General features: G+C 33.6%; 1 protein-coding gene across 1 annotated transcript in view; it reads left to right on the forward strand.

Annotated features, from left to right (window-relative positions):
* Nucleotides 1-5196: 5196 nt before the first annotated feature.
* The window catches only part of LOC129228372 (probable RNA-binding protein 46), a 38449-nt gene continuing 28607 nt past the window's right edge, over nucleotides 5197-15038 (forward strand). Inside the window, exon 1 of the mRNA XM_054863050.1 lies at nucleotides 5197-5819. Coding sequence (XP_054719025.1) covers nucleotides 5197-5819 — 623 coding nt within the window. The remainder of the gene's footprint in view (nucleotides 5820-15038) is intronic.

The raw sequence follows: 15038 nt of genomic DNA on the forward strand, positions 1-15038 counted from the left end.
CGAGCACACACAACTTTGTTTTGTCTACGCTTGCAGTTTTGAAGTTGGATGAATTAATAAATGATCGGATTAAGTTCTTCTCTTTATAATGTGCTTATCTCTTGACAGCTGAAAAATTACTTATGAGTTATAATTGCTAAAAAATATTCCGCGTGTTTTAAAACAATCTAGCTTAAATTGAAGGAGCAGTTCTGCGTCTTTTAGTGGAGTTGGATGTAGTAAAGTTGCGTATATCCTAAGCAGAGGTTCTCAACCTTTCAGACTCTACGCCTCCCTTTGAACGCTGACTTAAGGTTACGCCCCCACCCCCACCCCTATGTGGTCAACAAGAGTAGTGGAATAGGAAACTGAAGCTGACTAGGGTAACTGAAGCAAATTATTACATAAAAATCTAGATAATTAAACGCACAAAATTTAGCACTGCTATATAAAGCTTTATTTTGAACTTATCATTAATAAAATCCAAAGAAGTGAAGAAATAAATTCAATTTCTTTTCAGGTAATCTAGGATCTAGGTGAGGTTGGCATGTACCCCTATCTTGCCCGTCAGTTAAGGGGGGTTAGAAGGGGGCAATTGACTCCCCCTGACTTTGAGAAATCAATGTATTTTCAGATATGAAGCGTGGTTTTTGTAGTTTTTCGAAATAATATGCATTGAATATATGCCCTTGACCCCCCCCCCCCCCACGGAAAAATTTTGATTGCGCGTCTGTCCCCAATTTTCACTTTTACAACATTAATGAGAAAGCTGGCTCTGTAATTCAATATTCACATACGATTACAAAATTGTATGCATTATTGTTTGTTTTCCTATTTTTTCGTCTTTTGCACACTCACGCCTCCAATGGAACTTTTGTACGCCCTCCTAGGGAGGCGCAACCCTCAGGTTGAGAACCGCTGTCCTAAGGTATGGTTCTCAACCTTTTCTAACCTCTCGTGAATAAAAAGCTGGCTAAAAAAGTATGATCTTGCTGCTATCCAATTGTCTTCGGATATGTTAATTGATTTTTTTTTCTTTTTTAATCCTTAGGCTCAGAAGCATCACCGCTCTTTGTCAGCAAAGATAACTTCTGATCGGGGTGAACTGGGTACCCAAAGAGGGTGCCAACCTCGACTTCCAGTGGGCGCACATCGAGGGCGTAATAAAATAAATAAATAAAATAAAATAAAAATGAAGGCGCACAGGTTAAAAAAAACGAAGGCGCACAAGTTTGGAGGCGCAGAAGAAAAAAAACCGTAGGCACACTAGTTCAAGGGTTGGTTGGAAAGGCGGAATAAATAAATACCATAAAATAAAAATAAATAAAACAAAAGAAAATAAAAAGAAGGAAAGTCAAATAAAAAAAATAAAAATTAACAAATTAAATTAAATTAAATTAAATAAATAAAAACAAATAAATGAAAGACAAAAGCACACAAGTTCGAGGGCACAAAATTAAAAATTATAATAATAAAATAAATTTTAAAAACAAATTAAAAAATAAATAAAATACGAAGTTGCACATGTTCGAAGGCGCAAGAGCGAACAGGAGGGAGGGCGCACTGGCCCGGGGGCGATGGGCCGGCGGGCCTATCCACCCCCGCTTCCGACATTATATATGCTTATTCCCTTACTTCAAAACCGATAGCTACGTTGATATGATACTACTAAAATCAAATTTTCAATGTGTGAAAAAACTCTCAGATGGAGTTTTTGGAGTATGTTTCCTGATATCAGAATCAGCTATTGGTTTCGAAATACTTTTTTGGTTGTTGACCTGTGCTATCTTTCAGCGATTTTACAAAAGCAAAAAGGATGGATTGACTTTTCATATTTTGGCAGACACATCTAGAAATCTGTTTTCAGATGATCAGAGTATTCTCAAGTATGGTCTATTTTCTTTATGCATGATCACCCAGTTCGTAATAGTTAACGCAAAAACAGCTGTGTTATTTATGTGTTTATCCTTTTTTGGAATCGTCTGCTTGTAGCAGTGCATCCTGTGTCAGGGACGAATGAGAAGGGGTTAGTTGCTTCAGCTGCCAATTTCCCCGTCTCTTTAATTGTTATTATTTGCTTGACGCGTAACTGGTGGTGTCAAGATCAGAAACTTACATCTGCATATGGCGTAAATCAGGGATCAGTGGGCCAGTACATCTTTTTGAAGTGTGAAATTCATTTTTAACGCTTTTTTCTTCAGAAATTAATAAACCTTGACTATTTCTTCCTCCTTAAATACAATTTCCAAATAAAAGAGTGAAATAAAAAATTGATAAAAATATAAAATAGCAACAATAAAAAGAAAAAGAGGAGCTTGTGAGTGGGTGTACTCCCCCCTTTCCCCAATGATTTATAAACACTGTAAAAGCACTTATTTTAGCGAGAATTTAATTTTCGCGAGCCCGTCGTAACTTCTAAAATTTAAACCTCATGAAATATTTTTTCGACGATGTTATTCCATTCAAATAAAATTTGTGAAATTTTGAGCTCAAAATCACCAATATCTTCAATTTCGCAAAAATTTCGGATCACGAAAATAAGTGTTTTTGCAGTTCCAGTAAAAAAAATGCCGTGGATAGCTATAGGGCAGTAACTGTAAAATTTTCATTTTTTTTTTTCCTTTGCATTTTTGTCATCTGTTGTACGCTAGCTTTATCCTACATGCTTGCTTGTTTGGTTTCCGTTAAAAATAAGCGAGGAAAAAAAAAACCTCTACTCCAACATTTCCCTATTGTTAGTATTGAATCCGACACGCATTTTTTGGAACACCTCAAAAACTCATTTCTGTAGATACTGCCGTTTACCTGCCCACGTCAGAGTAATTTATTATGAGTTTAATTATTATTATTATTATTTTTTAATTAGAGAAGTTATGTGTTTCGCCAATGACACACACACACACACTAAATAAATAAATAAATAAAATAAAATATAAACAGGATAAAATAAAATAAAATAAATAATTTAAATAAAATATAAATCAATAAATTTAAATGAATAAATAAAATAAGTAAAAAATCCCGTTCCCCATTTTGATAGCGCAACTTGCGTCATAATCCCCCCCCCCCCCTGTGAGCACCCCTGGAGCGACAAGAGGAGGGAAGTGAGTAAGTTGAAGTCTGAAGTGTGAGATGACACTTTGTGGTAACAGTAGGGAGGGGATCAAATATGGTGAGAAAGAGTGTGATATCACACTCACTTTTATTGATCCAGTGAATTTCATTGACCATCAAGAAGAAAGCATCTGTGAAATTTTCAAAATCGAAAACGAAACATATCACATATACCGAAACTTACATGGAACGTATTTTTGCGTCGCTACTATAATAATACGTTTAGATCAGTGGTTCTCAACCTTCGAGCAATGACCTCCAAAGGGGTGATTTGACTCCTCAAGGGGGCAATAAGGAAACGAGGAGTGTTTAAAAGATAAAAAATAATAATTAAAAGCCAGCGGTTACCGAAATCGAAAGCACATACGAAACCGAAGTTCAGACAAGGAATCGCTTAAAAAACAAACAAATTAAAATTCAGGAGCTTTGACCTCCTACCCTGGGTGGACCTGGAAGAAGTATTTCAACACTCATCCCCAAATTTGGGAACTTTCTTTATTTCTTTTTTTTTTCTAATTCAAATTGTCAGTGTCTTTAATTTCTCCAGACTTCAATTTAATAAAGATCAATTTAAAAAAAGGTTTTTAAAAGGAAATTTCTAAAACATTTAGTCTTTTCTTTAAAAAAGTAAAAACCCCGCATGAATCGTTCAAGTTTCAATTCGCAACTCCAATAAACTATAGAGGGCGCTGCAGTAACTGTCTAATGGCGGATGAAAAAAGTAAACAAAACGAATGCCGTAACTTATAACTTGCTTTGAAGCTTAATGAATCACAGTAACTTTTCACCGTGTTTGTGGGAAGTTTTCCTTTCTGTGAATTCCTCTGAAATTGCATTACACCACAAACTGTCTGAAGCCTGTAATTTATCCCAAAGAAAACATGTGGAACGAAATGTTTTACCTTTTTCTGCGGTATTGTTAATCTCCGCAAGGTATAGCGTATTCATGCGCCGGAGTTGCGAATTTGATGAGCAAAAAAAAGTAAAGTCATATTTTATTTAATACGACACTTACGATTTACTAATATCTGGTAGTTTTCATTTTTAATAAAGCTACTTGCAGGAGGAGAAGCATTTTTCAATCAAAACAAGTCCATAAAACCTGCTAAAATATTTTTCGTTTCAAAAAAAAATAAACGTATCAGTTCGACGACTTTAGTATTTTTTTCTCCAAAAATTTTCTTTTAAACATGTAATTTTCTATTAATCGCAACTCCAATAAACTATAGGGGGCGCTGCAGCCACTGTCGAATGGCGGATGAAAAAGGTAAAACAAACAACTACCGTAACTTATAAATTCTTTTGAAGCTTAGTGAATGGCAGTAATTTTTCATTGTGTTTGTGAAAAGCTTTCTTTTCTATTCCTCTGAAATTACATTATACCACAAATTATCTGAAGCCAGTAATTCACCACAAAGAAAACACGTGGAACGGAATGTTTTACTTTTTTTGGTTGTATTGTTAATCACCACAAGGTAGCGTATTCGAGCTCTGGAGTTGCGAATAATTTCAGACGTGTTACGAAATTCGTGATAATACAAATGAATCAAACAGCAAACATTTACCAAAAAAAGAAAAAAATTATAATATTTTTTACGAAACAAATGTTTTTAAAATGAAATTTTAAATTTCATGATGAATTATTCAAGAAAAAAATATTATTAATTTTAATTTTAATGCAAATAATTTGCAAAATTTCATTTGTTTGATATTATTGTTATTCTTTCCATTTTTTGAAATTCGTATGGCGGAAAAAATAATATCGCTTGCTACATTATTACAAGAGCACAAGAGCAACGAGAGATATATTCTATTAAAAATCGTCTGCTATACATCTGCCACCTATCCGAACAGAAAACAAAAAGAGCCAACCTTATTTATTCTAAATAACCAATTCGATGAAGAAAGTACTTTTTATTTTGTTTGCTTATTGAATACGTCACAGATGGCTTGCCCAATTATAAGCTGTTTTCTACATTTCTGTTATGAGACGAAGTAGTTACTGTTGGTGGCTGCTTTGAGGATCGTCTGTCAAACAGTTTTTGAGTGGTGTCTCGCATCAGACTGAGTTCTGCGAGCTAAGGTTTAGCGAAATAAAAAGTGATGGATTCTTACGATCTTGAGTGTAAGCTTTTAAACTTAATGCAAGAAACTGGATATAATATTGTACAAGAAAATGGTCAAAGGATAATGGGACCTCCCCCTGGTTGGGTTGGACCGCCACCCCCTAAAGGATGCGAAGTTTTCGTTGGAAATTTGCCTAGAGATACTTTTGAAGATAAACTGTTTCCATTATTTGCAACTGTTGGAACTATTTATCAATTTAGGCTTATGATGGATTTCAGTAAAAGCAATCGTGGTTTTGCATTTGTTACTTACACTAACAAAGTTGACTGTCAAAAAGCTATTGATTTTTTAAACACCTATCCCATAAAACGGCATAGAATTGGGGTAATGAAATCACTGGACAATTGTAGGCTGCATATCACCGGAATTCCGAGAGAGAAAGGAGAAGCTGAGGTATTCAGCGAAATTGTTAAGTATACTCCGAATGTTGCCAATGTAACTGTTCATAATAATTGGAACACTAAACTACATAAAGGTTATGCTATTATCGAGTACGAAAGCCATAGAGCAGCATCAATGGCTAGGCGTATTTTAATTCCTGGAAATGTGAAGCTCTTCGATCAAAAGATCAAAGTAGAGTGGGCTTTACCTGAAACAGAGTTTGTAAGTAGCCAAATTCTCTATTTATTTACAGTGCATGCATAAGTTTATGAATTTCCATAAAATGAATTTACCTTCTCAATATAACAAAGGAAAGTAAATGAAAATGTCTCTATAAAAATTCAATGATGAATTTTCTTCGGTTTAATTTAACTCGATTACTTTATGAATAATAAATTAATTCAGTAATTCCAGAAAATATAATGTTATAGGAATTATTATGCTAATTGATCCTACTGTCAATTTACGAAAAATGGAGACGAAATGATTTCAGAGTCGCGCAATATTTTTCCTGCTAGTTTTTCCAAGAAAACCCTGCATGAAGTATTTCCATGCAGATTGTAACGAGCAGGGTGCCATTCATTAATTACGGAGGGAGGATTTTGGCAATGGAATAAATCTTTATTTTAATGTCCCAAAGTTAATAAAACTTATTTATTAAAAATTATGCAAAAAAGGTAAGTATAGAAAATATGGAATTTTTATATTAAAAATGGATTTTTGCTACAAACAAAAATTAGTTATAAAAATATAAAAATACCTTTGCTTAAAAAATAAAAGGAAATAAAACAACGTTAAAAGTACAGTGCAGGAACACTGCAGACACGTGTTTTGGCGTTACAAAGAATTCCTTTTTCAATGCACAAAATGGGAGCTCGTGGATTTAAAGGCATCCGACAAAAGTCGGATTTTTTTTCGAATGTCTTTACATTCTGTAGCTCATGTTATGCACTGAAAAAAATGTTCCTTGTAACCGGGGGGGGGGGGGGGGGGGTCAGAAACACGTGTCTGCAGTGTTCCTGCACATTTATTGTATTTAAAAAATTATTTTTGTTTGGCGGACTAAAACTATAATTGATTAGTATACAGTGAAACCCCTCCTGACGGACACCCCTCTTATGCAGACAAATTTTAAATCCCCAGTTCCAATGCAAATAACATTATTAAACCCCTATCCTGCGAACACCTCGCTATTGCAGACAAAAAAATTGTCCTGTTAGTGTCTGCATTAGAGGGATTTTACTGTAATTTGTTTTAATTCCAACTTGATTAATCATACCTTTTATTTATTTATTTTTAATTTTAAAAATAATTTTTTTGTAAAATTTTTGACACAAACAAAATTGTTTATGTAACTCGTAATTGAATTTCAGCAGGAATTTAGTTTTAAAAACTATTATATGGACAAGGAGGTCTATACTACTATTCCAATAAGCTCAAAATTCATCACATGTGTGTTAAAGGTTCTTCTTAAAACATAATTGGTACTTGGTAACTCGGCCGAGTAGTGAAAGGCCGAGTACTCGGTAACTCGGTACTCGGCCGAGTAGTGAAAGGCCGAGTACTCGGTACTCGGTTACTCGGCCAAAGTGCTACTCGGTACGTCTCTAAAAAATATTAATAGTATTAAAATAATTGGGACCGATCCAACGTACCCCCACCTCCCCCTATGTTTCGAGAGAATCACCGTAGGGGTTGCGGAGTCGGAGTTTTCAGATTTTGAGGAAAAGGAGTCTTTTGACTTGTCGGAAATTATTGTTTGTCCGGAAAAAAAAATATCTGCTGTATTTTAATAATATTTTACATGAATTTTTTTTACATTATTTTTGTTAATTTTTTTCATAATATTCCGATATATTTCATAATTTTCTGAATTTTTTTCATTAATTTGTTTTTTAAGGCACAATTATTACAATTACTTTTTGTCACATTGAAATATTATTCTAAGTATATAAAGTAAAAAGGAAATTGCAGATTACTGCAATTTGTGATATTTAACGTTTTTTTTCTTACTTATTCTTCAGCACGAAGGTATTTATTTATCTTATTATTCTAAGTATTTAAATAATTCTTGTAATTAGGGTTCCCCCCCCCCTAAATTAAAAAAACAAAAGCAAAATAGAAAAAATTCTGATCTAATCGATTCAGTTGACTATTGTCAATGCTTTTTTTTTTTGCCACATTTCTAATTTTTTATAGAAATATTATATCTACAAAGTAGGGTCTAATATAATATTTTTATGTGAAGGGCTGATCCCCGTCCCTCCAAGCTTTATGTTTCGAGAGAATCACGGTAGGGGTTGCGGAGTCGGAGTTTTCTGGTTTTGAGGTAAAGGAGTCTTGTGACTTTTACGGGCCCCCTCCATATTGTTTACTCCACATGCCTACATATATTTCACTCCTAATTTTAAAAATCTCGGGGCCCCTTCAGGCTTGGGCCCGAGCCCACAGGTGTCGCTACTCCCACCCTCCCCCCTGTGAACGCCCTTGACTGCAATTAATTTGAACTCTTTTTTTTTTTTTTCAAAGACATAAAAAAAATCTATAGTTCTCATCAGGGCTGTGGAGTCGGCGTCGGACTGATTTTGGGGTAGGGGAGAAGGGGGCTAGTGTGGACAAGGGGTTAGTGTGGACATCTGGAATTATTCTTTATTTGTTTTTCAAAATTTCTCTGTTAATTTATGCATAATGACAACACCAACAGGCACTGCCATGTGTAGTTTCATGACAACACACTTGATACTTCAGTAGCAAATTACAAAAGGTTTTCATAGTGGAAAGTAAATTTTGGATTTTCTTTAAATAAATAGATTACACTTTTTAAATTTATTATTTAAAGTAAAGAGAGATAATGTATCATAAATAAATGTATTAAATATATTTTGATATTCAGTATTGCTGTGCATAGTTTTACTTAATAATTAAAAGGCTTAAAAGAAAACATTGCCCCATGGGGTTAGAGTGGACACACGGTGATGGGGCTACTGTGGACACATGGTAATGATGCCTATGTGGACTCATACACACACTAATCCCTTGCAGCTCTGAGTGAGAAAAAAATACGGAGTTAAATATAATAAATTTTATAATATTTGCCTGATTAGATTAATTTTGACAGGTATACATTCAAATACAAAGGATTTCATGTCCCGTTTTTAGCCTACTTTCCCAGTAAAAGTCGGAAAAAGAAGAAAAAAGCATGAAAGAAGGCTTAATGCATCTTAAAAATATCGCGAAAAACAAAAAAAAAAAAAAAAAAGGCAAAAATAAATAAAACAATTAAATAAATATCGAAAAATTAAAAATTAGAAAGTAGGGTATTGAGATGGGGAAAAATGTCTGTCGGTCTGTCTGTCTGTCCCAGACCTCCTAATAACTTTCGAATGAATAGTCCGATTCGAACAAACTTTTTTTTGTTCGAAAGATCTCGGCGAGGACACCTCATTCCCATATTTCACTTTTTGATTTGAAATATTTTTTGTTTAATTTTGAACAGTTCAAAAAAACTTAACATTAGCGCCAACGGGGAAATTCAAGGCAATTCCGAACTGTGAGGCGAATTTGCTTCAAACAAACTTTGTAGGAAAAAGCTTTTGATGAAAAACTTGTGTATAAAACATCTTTTTGATTTGAACAATTTTCCGTTCAATTTCGAACAGTTCAAATCCCTTAACATTAGCGCCTACGGGGAAACTGAAAGTCAATGTTGATTCCGTACTTGAATGCGGATTTACTTCAAACAAATTTTGTTGAAAATAGCTCTTGACGCCAAACTCCAGATTTTGACTCCGAGAATTTAGGGGCACTTGACTCCGACTCCGACTCCTGTGCCCGACAATTAATCGGACTCCGACTCCCCGACTTCGACTCTGACTTCGTAGCTTTGGCAAAAATTTATACACGAAGGACAAATGACTGACTCCGATTCTTAGATATTTGACTCCGACGTCTTTACCCCAAAATGAGATTGACTCCGACTCCACAGCCATTATTTTAACTGTGAAATAAAGTCATTTGTGTTTCTACATAAAGTTATGCGCAGACGATTTTTTTTTTTTTTTTGACAATGAAAATTATCTTTTTAAGTTGACATTTTATTGTTTTTATTTTTTTTTTTTTTTTTGGTAAGTGCATTAATTCATTTAAAAAAATGTTTTTGGCAACAGGGAAAAAAGAAACGATTTTTTTTTGATATGATGTTTTTATTTTAATGAGCTTATTAATTTTAATTATTATTTTTTCGTTTTGAAAGCTGTTAAAGATTTTTTTAATGGAAAAACGTGTATTAGCTGCTTTGTTTAAAAGTTGCTGCTATTTTATTTGTTCAGTTTTTTTTTTTTTTTTTTTTTTTTTTTAACGCATCTAATTTTTTTAGATGAGTGAGGAATATTTTATTCCTAGAAATCAGCTTAAAGTATTTTAAAAATATGTTTGAAAACATTTGCGATTTTAGCTTGAGAATATTGATCAGGTACTAGAAAGTAGTATAGGTATACGGGAAAGTAGGCTCGTCTAGTTCTAGACAGAACTTCTTGTTTCTTATTTTAGGTTTCATTTACAAAATAAGATAGATTCTTGTAAAGTGATGAATTTTTTTACAAATGATTTTATTTATTTATTTATCATATTAAATTTTGGGATTGTATTTTTTAACAATTGCTTCATAAAATGATTTTTTGAAAATGATAAAATGATGACATTTAGAAAGGATTCTGTGTGTTTTTGCACATTTTTAAGCCTTTTTCTTACTAAATGACATTGCTTATTGAAAGTTGATAAATCAATTTACCATGGAATTCTGTTATTTTCACACATTTTTTAAAACTATTTTTTAACAATTTTAATTACCAATGACATAAGCCTTAATGACTTTGTGTTGGTCAAGTTTATGGAAAAAAATTATTCTTTTGCACTATGTTGGACCAGAGTGGAGGCCGTGTGCAAATCAACTGACTTCATTATGCATTTCATCTGGGGAAAAAGGTGAACGAAATAGTTCTTTGAAGCACAAAAAATTATTCTTTTTCCACTGTGGAAAATATGTGTCAAAATATCGTGAAATGAAATTGTAGGGAAACTGCAATCGATAGACGTTGCTAATAGCACACTGTAAACAAATTCCGAAACGTTACTGATTATTTCCGTGGAACGTTGCAGAATTTCACGGGTTTTCACTTATTTTCCCGTAAAATCAATTGTCTTCGAAAAAACGTTTAATGAATTGCTTCAAGTTGCACGAATGTAGATTCCTCAATGGTGTGAAAAATACTTTTAGCTACCAGTTTAAAGATTAACTGAGTGTGTTTATTAAGCGTATCGTCTGAAGCTCGGTCACGGTCCGTCCAGGTTGACTAAGTTAGCAATGCGCGATGACCTCTCAATGAGAGATCTTCTTATTCTTCGGGAAGTTTAAAAGATAGTTTACGAAGGTTATTAACTTTTGGCGGAAAATGTTCCAAGTGATGTTATTGGCAGAAATTGGGCACTTGAGCTCCCCATTAATTTTCAGGAACGTCTCTGAATTCGCAACTCCAATGAACTATAGGGGACGCTGCAGCCACTGTCTAATGACGGATGAAAAAGGTAAAACAAACGCATGCTGTAACTTATAACGTGCTCTGACCTGACGCTTAGTGAATGACAGTAATTTTTCAAAGTGTTTGTGGGAAACTTTCTTTTCAATTCTTCTGAAATTACATTACATCATAAACTGTCTGAAGCCTGTAATTTACCAGAAAGAAAACACGTGGAATGGAATGTTTTACCTTTTTCCTAGTATTGTTAATCACTGCAAGATAGCGTATTCGAGCTCTGTAGTTGCGAATTGTGATTACGGTACATATTCTACTCTGCATCTCATATAACATTTAATGTTGATATCTTTAATAATAGTGTTAAGTAGAAAAAAAAATCTCTTCTGCATTAAAATAAGCCTTTTTTAATCTAAACAAGAGTGAATAGCTTTCAAACATTTTAATTTCTTTTAAATAGTTTCTTTGTTTTCAGACAATTCAAAGCTACGAATTAATATCCTAAACCCTTATTATTAATTAAAATCTGCTATTTAGGTTAGTTAAAACTTATTTATTTATGTTTTAAATCCCCTGTTTACATTGCTTAATTAATATTCTATCTTGTCCACACTAGCTCCATGACATGGGGCTAGTGTGGACAAAAACAACCTTTTTTGAAACATTGTTTATTAAATAACTGTTCAGTCAAAAAATGTTTTAATACATCAATTAAAATAAATGCAAAAGTACAAATTATTGTAAAAAAAAATCAAGTGCATTAAAAACAGTATTTAGTACACTTTTTTTGCAAAAATGCAAAATTTGTCCACACAAGCCCCTGTCTCCCCTTAAAGAGTCGGAGTCGTTCGAAAAAATGCCGACTCCGACTCCTATTTTTTTTTACTTCCTTTTACAAAAAAGGAGGTATTGTATTCGCGAAGAAAAAATTTTCACTCAAAAATTGACCTTAATTTCCATTTTACTCACCCCCGAATGAATGTTGAGGTTTTTTTTTTTTTCCCGACTCGACCACACGTGGATAAGTGCCTAAGAACATATAGACACGCGAAATATCTATTTTGACGATTCCCGAGTTAATTACAACAAGTTTTCTCGTGACGTCTGTATGTGTGTATGTGCGTATGTGCGGATGTATGTCGCATAACTCAAGAATAGTGTGTCCTAGAAAGTTGAAATTTGGTACGTTGACTCCTAGTGGGGTCTAGTTGTGCACCTCCCCTTTTGATTGTATTCGGTTGTTTCTAAAGGGGTCTTTTGCCCCTTTTTGGGGGAAAATCATTGTTAATTTCGATGTAAACTCAAGTGGCATTATAATTTCGCGGACACGGCGATATATAGCCAGTTTTTTGGTCGCCAAGTTTTGTCACCAACTTGGCGACAAATTTGGCGATTTTTTTTTCTTTTTAAATCTGGTTTCAATTCGGCCACTGTTGGTGATATTTGGATAGCAATTAGCAAACTATTGAATCACATTAAAATTGCCAGTAATGGGGGAAATTACATTCAATTGGAGTAAAAGGAAGTCATGTGATGCACACATCAGCTCGTTTTCTGTAACTTTCACTAACTCCTTGCATTTTTTTTAAAAAACTGACTACCAATTAATTTGATTACATGTATAAAGGCCTACTAATAAGAAAATAACTCATTGTGCAGGGCCGTCCGAAGAGCAGACGGCGCCCGGGGCGAAAGTTTCCTGGTACCCCCCCCCCCCCCTCCTTTATACACACACAAAAATCAAGTTAGTTATAACATCAATGCATAGTAGATACTTATTTTTTACATATTAATGAACAGAATAATCAAAGGGCTATGCATACTACAAAATAAAACAGAAGCAATGAATCTGTTTCGAATATTTGTAAAGCATTAATGCCCCAAAAACTTTTCGAAAAAAGGGAAATGTTGAAAATTCAAATAATTATCTAGTAAAATATTATTCCATTAGATAAAAAACAATCAAAACTGAGTTGGTTATTCATATTGATCAAACTAAGAACACGAATAAATAATTTGCTGATTAGAAATAGAAAATGTATTTATCGAATTACATCAAAATTAAATTTCGATCTGGACTCATCCAATGATTCAAGAATTTTTTGGTTTTACTTGTACCAACGTAATACCAGCTTTCATATATGTTATAAACAAAGCTGTTATTCTTTTGCATCAAATATTTAAGTTTTAGGGAGAAGCTCACAAATACTCAACAACATCGAAAATCGCTAAGAATAGCGTTTTTGGAGCTCTAATTTTGAAAAATCACTGGCCCTAATATTACAAAATATGGCCTTACAAATTGCATTTTTAAGACTTGAGTTTGAGAAAATATTTCGTGCAAGGGTCCCCATGCCGCTTTTCTTTAATATCACAAGTAATGGATTTTTTAAACGACACCTACAAAAAATTAAATAGAACAGCCTCTGAATGTAAATCATTGCTTAATTTTTTTAACCTTAATTTAGAAAAATTCCTGGGAAATGTTCCAGATCCTCCATAAAACCTTCAAAGTTTGTTTTAAGTTGCGTTTTTAAAACTTCAATTTCGAAAACTTGCAGGGAGAAGGAATTGATTTCAATCTATTTAAAAAAATAATCGATCGGAAAGAGTCTCTGAGCCCTTATCGTAACGTCAATAAACATGGCCTATAATCGGGTTTTTAAGGCTAAAATTGCGTTTTTAAAACTAAATGCTCAAAATTTTGACCAAAAACCTTTTAACTTTTTTCCTACCTGATAAAAAAAAAAAAAAATCTGTTTTTTGTTTTTTCAATGTGCCCCCTTAAAACTTTTTTCTGGTTACGAAACTGCACGCAGGGATAGAATTTAAGCAAATTTGGTGAGAACTAGACAAAGAAAAGCCTTGAACAGTCAGACGAAAAGCAAAAATAGTCAACAATTCAACAATTTTCGCTATCGACAGGGAGTTGATATGATACACTAAATACTGTATAGAGTTGAGGAAAGCCTTCGAACATGGAACTAAAAAGCTCATAACGTGTTTTTTATTCTAATTAGAAATTTCGAACAGGTGCCATCTTCAGCAGAAAAATCAGAGCTTTCGATGGACAAATAATGTTAATATGTGCAAGTATTTTTTCATCCCCGTATTAAAGAATTTATACGAAAATTGTATTTTATCGGCCCCATGGGGGGTTTTGCCCCCCTTAACGGGATGAAAACTACCCTTTGTGCTATTCTGATGCATAAGCTACATTATTGTAAAGTTTGATCAAAATCCATTCAGCAGTTTTTGCGTGAAAGAGTAACAAACATCCATCCATACAGACAAACTTTCACATTTATAATAGTAGTAAGACTGTAGGCTTATGGTAACCAAATAGGAAATAAAAAGCTTAGATTCGAATCTGTTTAAATATCGTAAGACTGCATCAACTTTTATATCTCGTTGTACTAAGGTTGCAATCATTGGACATCGTTAAATTAAATTATCCATTTAAAAATTCAATTGATGGTGGATTTTATCATTTGCAAAGTTGATGTTGGGATACCCACTCAAAATCATTGGCAAAAAAGCTCTTTCAATTTTATCTTGAAGTAATGCAAAAGCGTCTTATAATAAATAAATTTTCATGCTGAAATTCTCGTATTGCTCTTGAAGATTTACCCGGTGAAATAATGAACCGCAACCATAAAAATTATCTGTCCATTTTCAGAGGCAACGGCAAACACAATGTCTCACCGATATCAGAAACATTGTTTTTTCTCATCTCAAAAAATACCCAGCGCCTAAAGAAGTTTTCACTTCAGAAATATTATATGAGGACAGGCCCGCGCCAAGCCTAATCGACGCCGTCGTGAAAATGTCTTTTGGGCGCCTTTATGCAGTATTGTTCGAGGAAGATATGGTTAACACATGGTGTGAGTTTTTTTTTAGACAAAT

Source organism: Uloborus diversus, chromosome 8 (genome assembly GCF_026930045.1).
Source record: "Uloborus diversus isolate 005 chromosome 8, Udiv.v.3.1, whole genome shotgun sequence".
Taxonomy (NCBI): domain Eukaryota; kingdom Metazoa; phylum Arthropoda; class Arachnida; order Araneae; family Uloboridae; genus Uloborus; species Uloborus diversus.